Source organism: Rhinolophus sinicus, chromosome X (assembly GCF_036562045.2).
Source record: "Rhinolophus sinicus isolate RSC01 chromosome X, ASM3656204v1, whole genome shotgun sequence".
Taxonomy (NCBI): Eukaryota; Metazoa; Chordata; class Mammalia; order Chiroptera; family Rhinolophidae; genus Rhinolophus; species Rhinolophus sinicus.
In genome coordinates this window covers 117,006,898-117,016,974 of record NC_133768.1, presented here as the reverse complement: position 1 = coordinate 117,016,974, position 10,077 = coordinate 117,006,898, and the positions used below count along the sequence as shown (strand labels likewise).

General features: G+C 44.4%; 1 protein-coding gene and 1 long non-coding RNA gene across 2 annotated transcripts; both read left to right on the top strand.

Annotated features, from left to right (window-relative positions):
• The first annotated feature begins 505 nt into the window (after positions 1-505).
• LOC141569604 (polyadenylate-binding protein 1-like 2) lies at positions 506-1,778 on the top strand. Its single transcript, XM_074323403.1, is given in 2 exon segments — positions 506-1,347; positions 1,350-1,778. Coding segments are annotated over 2 exon segments (597 nt in total). The 5' UTR covers positions 506-1,085; the 3' UTR covers positions 1,685-1,778.
• Positions 1,779-2,290: 512 nt separating this feature from the next.
• Positions 2,291-4,679, top strand: LOC141569651 (uncharacterized). The gene is made up of 2 exons (XR_012493363.1): positions 2,291-2,536; positions 2,727-4,679. It is a non-coding gene; the product is annotated as an uncharacterized LOC141569651 (long non-coding RNA).
• Positions 4,680-10,077: the final 5,398 nt, after the last annotated feature.

Below are 10,077 nucleotides of genomic sequence, written 5' to 3'. Positions count from 1 at the left end.
GCATCGGTCGTTAAGATTTGATCACGTACGCGTCCTATGGGTAGAGGAGCGAGGAAACGCAACTCCCTCCACTGGAACCGTCCCTACTGCGTGCACAGTGGAGCCCTTTCCCCGCTTCGTCCTCACAAATGTCTAGGCGACCTGAGCCGCTGAGGACTCACTCCCGTGCCCAGCACCCCCGCCCCCGCCCCGCCCGCGCCCACCCCAGCCTCCCGCTCCCGCCCCCTCCCACCGCCCACGGCCCCGCAGCCCCGCAGCAGCCACAGGGGGAACCAAAGAGACAGAAGCCTTCCCAGCTGCCCGGACCACAGACGCCAACACCCCCTGCCCCCCCCCCCACGCCGCCCGCGCCCCGCACGCTAGCCCACGACTGAGCGGCGGGGGCGGCGGCGGCGGCGGGCTGCGGCGGCGGCGGGCTGCGGCGACTCGCACAGGCGCGCTCCTGGCCTCGCTCGTCATCCCAGGTGACTGGGACTCGCCAGATCGCCTGGCCCCTGGCCCCCGCCCCAGCGCCCGCTCGCGCCCCCGGCCCGGGTTCCGGCGCCCACCCGGCCTGCTGCCCTCTCCCGCCTGTCGGCCCCTCAGCTTGCAGGAAGGGAGGTCGCGGCAGCGGCCCGGCGGCACCGGCGACCGTGGCGACAGCGGCGACAGCGGCGGCGGCGGCGGCGGCGGCTGCGGCGGAGGCTGCGGCGGCGACCGTGGCCGAGGCGGTGGCGGAGGCCTCCGTGGCGGAGGCGGAAGCGGAGGTGGAGACTGAGGTGGAGGCCGAGGCCGCGGTAGACGACGCAGTGGCGGAGGCCACCCTGGGGGAGGCGGAGGCCACCCTGGCGGCAGCGGCCGTGGCGGGGGCAGAGGCCAGCGCGGCCCAGCCCGCCGCGGCCGGAGCGGCAGAGGCTGCGGCGCCCCCCTCGGAGGAGGACGACGGTGCGGACGCGGACGCGGAGGTGGCAGCGGCTGTGGCGGCGGCCACCGCGGATGCGGGTGCGGGTGCGGATGCGGATGCGGACGCGGACGCGGGTGCGGACGCGGACGCCGACGCCGACGCGGACACGGGCGGCGGTTCCGACGGGAGCCCAGACTTTCCCATGGCCTCGCTGTACGTGGGGGACCTGCACCCGGAGGTGACAGAGGCGATGCTGTACGAGAAGTTCAGCCCGGCGGGGCCCATTCTGTCCATCCGCATCTGCAGGGACAAGATCACCCGCCGCTCCTTGGGCTACGCGTACGTCAACTACCAGCAGCCGCTGGACGCCAAGCGGGCCCTGGAGACCCTGAACTTCGATGTCATCAAGGGCAGGCCGGTGCGCATCATGTGGTCCCAGCGGGACCCGTCGCTGCGCAAGAGCGGGGTGGCAATGTCTTCATCAAGAACCTGGGCAAGACCATCGACAACAAGGCGCTGTACAACATCTTCTCGGCGTTCGGCAACATTCTCTCCTGCAAAGTGGCCTGCGACGAAAAGGGCCCCAAGGGCTACGGTTTCGTGCACTTCCAGAAACAGGAGTCCGCCGAGCGCGCCATCGATGCCATGAACGGCATGTTCCTGAACTACCGCAAAATTTTCGTCGGCAGGTTCAAGTCGCACAAAGAACGGAGGCCGAGAGGGGCCTGGGCCAGGCAGTCCACCAGTGCTGACGTCAAGAATTTCCAGGAAGACACCGACGACGGGGCCACCTTGCGATGAAGACGGCCCAGGAGCGAGCCAGCCAGCAGAGCCAAACCTCGGCTCCCACCCGGTTTACAAGCCCCTCTTTAGGCCCCCTGAACCCAACCAGCAGTGTATTGTACTGGGAGTGCAGGTCTCTCTCTGTCTCTGTCTCTGTCTCTCTCTTGCCCTCTGTTCCCCTAACCTCCCCTCTGTCTCCCTCTCCCCTCCCTGCCCCTCTCCGCCCTCCCTGCTCTGTCTGCTCTCTCCCCTCCCTCCCCTGCCCTTCTGCCCTCCCTCCCTCTGTCTCCCTCTCCCCCTCCCCCCTGCCCCCTCTCCCTCTCCCCTGCCCCTCTCCGCCCTCCCTCTGTCTGCTCTCTCCCCTGCCCCTCTGTCTGCTCTCTCCCCTCCCTCTCCCCTGCCCTTCTCCCTCCCTCCCCTCTGTCTCCTCTCTCCTCCCCTCCCTCTCCCCTGCCCTTCTCCCCTTCCTCCCCCTGCCCTTCTCCCTCCCTCCCCGTCTCTCTCCCCTCGCCCCTTCCCTTTGCCCTGCCCCTCTTCTCCCGCCCCTCCCCTATCCTTCTGCCCTGCCCCTCCCCGCCCTCCCCCTCCCTCTCCCTGTCCCTCTCCCCTCCCCTGTCTCCCCACACCCACCAAGGGCGTTGTGAATAATCTTGCTCATCTGTACCACTTGATCAATTAGACGCTGCCTCTTCTCCTTGCGGTTTGGTTTAAAAAAGCACTTTCTTTCTCTCTTTGTTTACTGCACAGGTGATACAATTTCATGGTAGACACAGCAGAAAGGAGAAGGAAATCAGATGAGGGGAAACAACCAAGAGAGTAATTGCTCCCCATGATCCTGCTACCCAGAGAGAGAACCACTTTTACCTTTTGGTGTGCTGTTTTTCCAGGCTCTCTTCTCTCCCTCCGTCTCCCTCCCGTCCTCAGCCCCCACCCCGGCCCCGGCCCCACCTCCCCTTTTAACAGAATGGTTCATGTACGTGGCGTTTCTTAACCTGCTTTTTCAGAAACTAAAACCAAACAAAAACCAATCCACTGAACTTCTTTCCGTGTTATTCAACAGGCTCCCCAAACGTCATCTTCAGTGCCTGCAGAGTGTCTCCATGGACCTTAACATTTCTGTAACCATTCCCGCCTTGTGGGACATTCAGGTGGTGCCTAGGTCTTTCCCTCTGTCTCAGCCCACCACCGCGTGCTCTGATGAGTGAACCCTTCCTTGTCCAGCCAAATCTTCGCTAGCATAGCAGATGGTCATCCAGACTGTGGACTTGCAGGGTCCACATATGGACACCTTAAAGACTTTCCCTGTGTGTTGCTGAGTGGCCCCTTCATAACTATTGTACCAGTTTGCATTCATGCCAGCCAGCACAGCTCCTAAAAGACAGTATGCCCATTCCCCCTGCATAGTCTCCTGGCCCCTGTAATTTGGTGTGCTGTGTGCTGTGTGCTGTGTGCTGTGTGCTGTGTGTGTGTGTGTGTGTGTGTGTGTGTGTGTGTGTGTGTGTGTGTTGGCCAGCCTGATGGGCTGCAAAGGGCATTTTGCTGTCCCTGGTTGTTTTGCTGGATTGAAATACTCTTTATCACCTCCCTCCCCTGTGCACACTTCCTGCCCTTCCCCCCCCCATCAGAAAAATTACAGCTTCGTTGCAGAAAAAAAATAAAAAATAAAATCACAAAGCAGACAAGTTAACAGAAGAAAATTAATGTCACCAGTCATCGATCCTAATGACCACTCATACCTTCCTGAAGTCATTTCCGTCTGCACCTGCCCAGTTTTTCATGTAACATATATGTGAATTCTGATGTATATACTGTTTCAATATCTGCTTTTTCACACATAAATATATAACATAGATAGATACAGATGTATAGTTAGATATTCTTGAACTTCCTTTCATGTCATTAAATATTCTTCTAAAATAGTTTCCATGGCTGTTTAGTGTTCCAGGGGATGGCCTGACAGAGGACCAGACAGGTGTATGTGTGTGTCCCTATGCGCATTCAGCTCGGTAGGCCTACGGGGCTGTTTCTTTTCACTGCTTCCTCATGGTTGAACACGTGGGTGGTTTCTGGTTTTTCTTTTTCTTTTTTCTTTCTGTTCTTATCCAAACCCAAACTGCTCATAATATCATAGTGCACGAACCTTGCTGACATTCAGCATTCTTTCCTGAACAGACATTGCTAACAGAAGAATTGAGCAATCCAAGGATATGGAAGGTTTAAAATGTTTTTTTCTTCAGGTGTTCCTTTTTAAAAGACTATTCAAAAGATAGTATCAATTTACCCTCATCAAGCACACAAATACTGGGAGAGAACCTCAGCAGTTTCAATCTTTTCTGTACTCTCCCAATATTTTATTAGAGGACTGTACCTTTTTTGTTTTTATTTTCAACATTTATTTCTATATGAATGATACATTAGAATAGAAATTTTTTTAATTGATAAGAAAGTAAAAATCATTCTAAATTCTACCACTTGACAAAAAAGTTTAAAACACATAAAACTGAAATAAATAAATAATACCTTCAAAATGTAATATGTATTGTTTCAGTATGGGATAAATTCACTGTAATTGGCCTTATCATTTTTCCAAATTATTAAATATTCACTTCTTATTTGTTTTTACTTCATATTCCATCTTATGGATGAGCTAGTTTCTAAAACTCAGCTCCTTGATGTATGTTTAAATTGTTCTATATTTTCCCCAGTAAGATTAACTCTATGGTGACCACATTTGTAGCTGAATGTTTGCTGACATGTAGAAATGTTTAATTGGCTAATATACCTTGCCAGTTTGTTATTGAATGCTTCCTCCATAATGTTACACCCCTCAACAGTGTAAGAGAGTATATTTCACTGCTTATCTTCTTATGTTAATATTTTTTGTTATGAGGAATTTGTTAAACTTGTGGATTTTTCTTTATAATTTCATTTTACAAGTGCATTGCTTGAAAAAGAGATCATACATGTTAAATATACACAACAACCACGTTAAAGAGATTAATTTTTGCCTCTACAGGCTTTGCCTATTTATCCACCAAATTTAAAACAAATATAGGATCATAATGCATTCTGTCAAAATTTTATTTATAACATATATAAATACCTCTAAAAAAACTCTGGTTAATCAGTTTTCTCCCACAAGTCACTATCATTGTATAGGTGTATCAGAATTTGTTTAAATGTGTTTCCTTACTTAGCACTTTAAAGTAGTTTCTAAAATTTCCCCATTAAACCCAATCCGTGGTGAATAATTTTGCCACAGAATTATGGAACTTACATAAACACATAGAAGTAGAATTGTAAAGTAGAAGTCTTTTAAAAATTTTTAACTGTACCATCAAGTGACCTGGATATACCAATTTACATTTCCACTGATAGTTTGGAAGAATGGCCATATGCCTGCACTACCGTGTTTCCCCGAAAATAAGACCTAGCTGGACAATCAGCTCTAGTGCATCTTTTGGAGCAAAAATTAATATAAGACCCGGTCTTATATTATATTTATTATATTTATACCCGGTATTATATCATACCCGGTATTATATAAGACCCACTCTTATTTGTATGTCTTCTTTGGAGAAATGTCTCTTTAGGTCCTCTGCCCATTTTTTAATTGGATTGTTTGGTTTTTTGTTGTGATTGAGTTTCATGAGTTCCTTGTATATTTTGGATATTAGCCCCTTATTGGAGGCACAGTTTGCAAAAATCTTCTCCCATTTGATTGGTTGCCTCTTTATTTTGTCCATGGTTTCTTTTGCTGTGCAGAAGATTTTTAGTTTGGTATAGTGACATTTATTTATTTAAGCTTGTACTTCCCTGGCCTTTGAGGTCAAATTCATAAAATGCTCTTTGAACCCAAGGTCCATAAGTTTAGTACCTATGTTTTCTTTTTTTTTTTTTTTTTTTTTTTTTTTTAAATTAAATTTATTGGGGTGACAATTGTTAGTAAAATTACATAGATTTCAGGTGTACAATTCTGTATTACATCATCTATAAATCCCATTGTATGTTCATCACCCAGAGTCAGTTCTTCCATCACCATATATTCGATCCCCCTTACCCTCACCTCCCCCCCCACCCCCCTTACCCTCTGGCAACCACTAAACTATTGTCCGTGTCTATGAGTTTCTGTTTCTCATTTGTTTGTCTTGTTCTTTTGTTGTTTTTGGTTTATATACCACATATCAGTGAAATCACATGGTTCTCTGCTTTTTCTGTCTGACTTGTTTCGCTCAGCATTACTCTCTCAAGATCCATCCATGTTGTCACAAATGTTCCTATATCATCTTTTCTCACTGCCAAATAGTATTCCATTGTGTATATGTACCACAACTTCTTTATCCATTCATCTATCGAAGGACATTTTGGTTGTTTCCATGTCTTGGCCACCGTAAACAAAGCTGCAATGAACATTGGAGCACACGTGTCTTTATCTCTAAATGTTTTCAGATTTTTGGGTAGATACCCAGGAGAGGGATTGCTGGGTCATATGGCAATTCTATTCGTAATTCTTTGAGGAACCTCCACACTGCCTTCCATAACGGCTGCACCAGTCTGCATTCCCACCAACAGTGTATGAGGGTTCCTTTTTCTCCACAACCTCTCCAACATTTGTTACTATTTGTCTTGTTGATGATAGCCATTCTGACTGGGGTGAGGTGATATCTCATTGTGGTTTTGATTTGCATTTCTCTGATGATTAGTGATGTTGAGCATTTTTTCATATGTTTATTTGCCATTTGTATGTCCTCTTTGGAGAAATGTCTCTTCAAGTCCTCTGCCCATTTTTCAATTGGGTTGTTTGTTTTTTTGTTGTTGAGTTGCATGAGTTCCTTGTATATTCTGGATGCCTTATTGGAGGCACTGTTTGCAAAAATCTTCTCCCATTCCGTTGGTGGCCTCTTTATTTTGTCAATGGTTTCTTTTGCTGTGCAGAAGCTTTTAAGTTTCATATAGTCCCATTCGTTTATTTTAGCTTTTACTTCCATTGCCTTTGGAGTCAAGTTCATAAAATGCTCTTTGAACCCAAGGTCCATAAGTTTAGTACCTATGTTTTCTTCTATGCAGTTTATTGTGTCAGGTCTTATGCTTAAGTCTTTGATCCATTTTGAATTAACTTTGGTACATGGTGACAAATAGCAGTCCAGTTTCATTCTTTTGCACGTGGCTATCCAATTCTCCCAGCACCATTTATTGAAGAGGCTGTCTTTGCTCCATTGTATGTTTTAGCTTCTTTGTCAAAAATTATCTGTCCATATTTATGTGGTTTTATTTCTGGGTTCTCAATTCTATTCCATTGGTCTATGTGTCTGTTTTTCTGCCAATACCATGCTGTTTTGATTATTGTGGCCCTGTAGTACAGGCCAAAGTCAGGAAGTGTGATACCTCCATTATAGTTCTTTTTCTTAAGATTGCTTTGGCTATTCGGGGTCTTTTGTGGTTCCAAACAAATCTGATGATTTTTGTTCTATTTCTTTAAAATATGCCATTGGGATTTTGATGGGGATTGCATTGAATCTGTATATTGCTTTGGGTAATATGGCCATTTTAACTATGTTGATTCTTCCAATCCATGAGCATGGAATGTCTTTCCATTTCTTTGTGTCTTCTTCAATTTCTTTCAAAAATGTCTTATAGTTTTCAGCATATAGGTCTTTCACATCCTTGGTTAAGTTTATTCCTAGGTATTTTATTCTTTTGCTGCAATTGCAAAAGGAATTGTTTTTGTATTTCTTTTTCTGAGATTTCATTGTTAGTATATAGGAAGGCAATGGACTTTTGTGCGTTGATTTTGTAGCCGCAACTTTACTGTATTCGTTGATTGTTTCTAATAGCTTTTTGGTGGAGTCTTTAGGGTTTTCTATATATAGCATCATGTCATCTGCAAAGAGTGATAATTTAACTTCTTCATTCCCAATTTGGATGCCTTTTATTTCTTTCTCTTGCCTGATTGCTCTGGCAAGGACTTCCAACACTATGTTGAAAAGCAGAGGTGATAGGGGACATCCTTGTCGTGTTCCTGAACGTAGAGCAAAGGGCTTCAGCTTTTCTCCATTAATTATGAGATTAGCAGAGGGCTTGTCATATATGGCCTTTATTATGTTAAGGTATTTTCCTTCTATACCCATTTTATTAAGTGTTTTAATCATAAATGGATGTTGTATCTTGTCAAATGCTTTTTCTGCATCAATTGATATAATCATATGATTTTTGTCCTTTGTTTTGTTTATGTCATGTATCACATTGATGGATTTCCAGATGTTGAACCATCCTTGTGCCCCTGGGATGAACCCCACTTGGTCGTGATGAATAATCTTTTTGTTGCATTCTATTTGCTAGAATTTTGTATAGGATTTTTGCATCGGTATTCATTAGAGATATTGGTCTGTAGTTTTCTTTTTTTGTGCTGTCCTTACCAGGTTTTGGTATCAGGGTAATGTTGGCCTCATAAAATGAGTTAGGGAGTACTGTCTCTTCTTCAAATTTTTGGAAGAGTTTGTGCAGAATTGGTATTAGATCCTCTTTGAAGGTTTGGTAGAATTCACTAGTGAAGCCATCTGGTCCCGGACTTTTGCTTTTGGGAAGGTTTTGGATGACTGATTCAATTTCGTTACTGGTGATCGGTCTGTTTAGATTTTCCAGTTCTTCATGGTTCAGCCTTGGAAGGCTATATGTTTCTAAGAACTTGTCCATTTCTTCTAGGTTGTTGAATTTGGTGGCATATAGTCCTTCATAGTATTCTTGGATGATCCTTTGTATTTCTGTGGTGTCCGTGATAACTTCCCTTTTACGTTTCTGATTTTGTTAATCAGTGTCTTCTCTCTTTTATCTTAGTAAGTCTAGCCAAGGGTTTGTCAATTTTGTTAATCTTTTCAAAGAACCAGCTCTTTGTCACATTAATTTTTTCTATTGTCTTTTTGTTCTCTATTTCATTTAGTTCTGCTCTAATTTTTATTATTTCCTTTCTTCTGCTGACCTTGGGTTTTACTTGTTCTTCTTTTTCTAGTTCTTTAAGGTGTGACATGAGGTTATTTATTTGGGAGTTTTCTTGTTTCTTGAGATAGGCCTGTAATGAGATAAATTTCCCTCTTAAAACTGCTTTCGCTGCATCCCAAAAATTTTGGTAGGATGTATTTTCATTGTCATTTGTTTCTATGTATCTTTTGATCTCTCCTCTAATTTCTTCTTTGACCCAGTCCTTCTTTAAAAGTATGTTGTTTAATCTCCATGTATTTGTGTTTTTCCGCTTTCTTTTTACAGTTGATATCCAATTTCAAAGCCTTGTGATCAGAGAATATGCATGGTATGATTTCAATCTTCTTAAATTTGTTGAGACTGATTTTATGTCCCAATATATGGTCTATCCTTGAGAATGTTCCATGTACACTAGAAAAGAATGTATAGTCTGATGTTTTAGGATGAAGTGCTCTATAAATGTCAATTATGTCCATTTCATCTAATGTGTCATTTAGGGCTACTATTTCGTTATTTATTTTCTGTTTGGATGATCTATCCATAGCTGTCAATGATGTATTTAAGTCCCCTAGTATAATTGTGTTTTGGTCAATTTCTCCCTTTAGTTCTGTTAGTAGTTGCTTGGTGTATTTCGGTGCTCCCTGATTGGGGGCATAAATATTGATGACTGTTATGTCTTCTTGTTGTACAGTCCCTTCACCATTATGAAATGTCCATCTTTGTCTCTTGTTATCTTTTTCACCTTGAAGTCTGTTTCATCTGATATCATTATGGCTACACCTGATTTTCTCTGGGTACCATTTGCTTGGAGTGTCAATTTCCACCCTTTCACTTTGAGTCTATGCTTGTCCTTGTAGCTGAGATGTGTCTCTTGGAGACAGCATATGGTTGGGTTTAGTTTTTTGATCCAGTCTGCTACTCTGTGCCTTTTATTGGTGAGTTCAGTCCATTTACATTTAGGGTGATTATTGATAAGTAAGGATTTCCTGTCATTCTATCTTCAGTTTTCTGGTAAGGCTGTGTCTCCATTGTTTCTTTGCCTTTTTGTTGTTGTCTATGATTTCTGTGTGGTGATATTCTATGATGTTTCCCTCTGTTTCTGCTTTTATTTCAGTATATATTTCAATTCTGGATTTATTTTGAGTGGTTACCCTTAAGTTTATGTAAAAGAAAGTTTGATATTTAGAGTATTCCATTATTTTCAGCACGCTTTCTTTCTCCATTCCCATATTCCGGTTCAGGCTTTTACACTCCCCCTTTTTGAGTTTTGGTTACCACAAATTGTCCCTTTTAATGGTGGTCATATAGCCTCCTTTAGTATTTCTTGTAGTGCAGGTCGTGTATTAGAAAATTCCCTCAGCTTCTGTATGTCTGGAAAGGTCTTTATTCCTCCTTCATATCTAAAGGATATCTTTGCTGGATATATTATTCTTGGC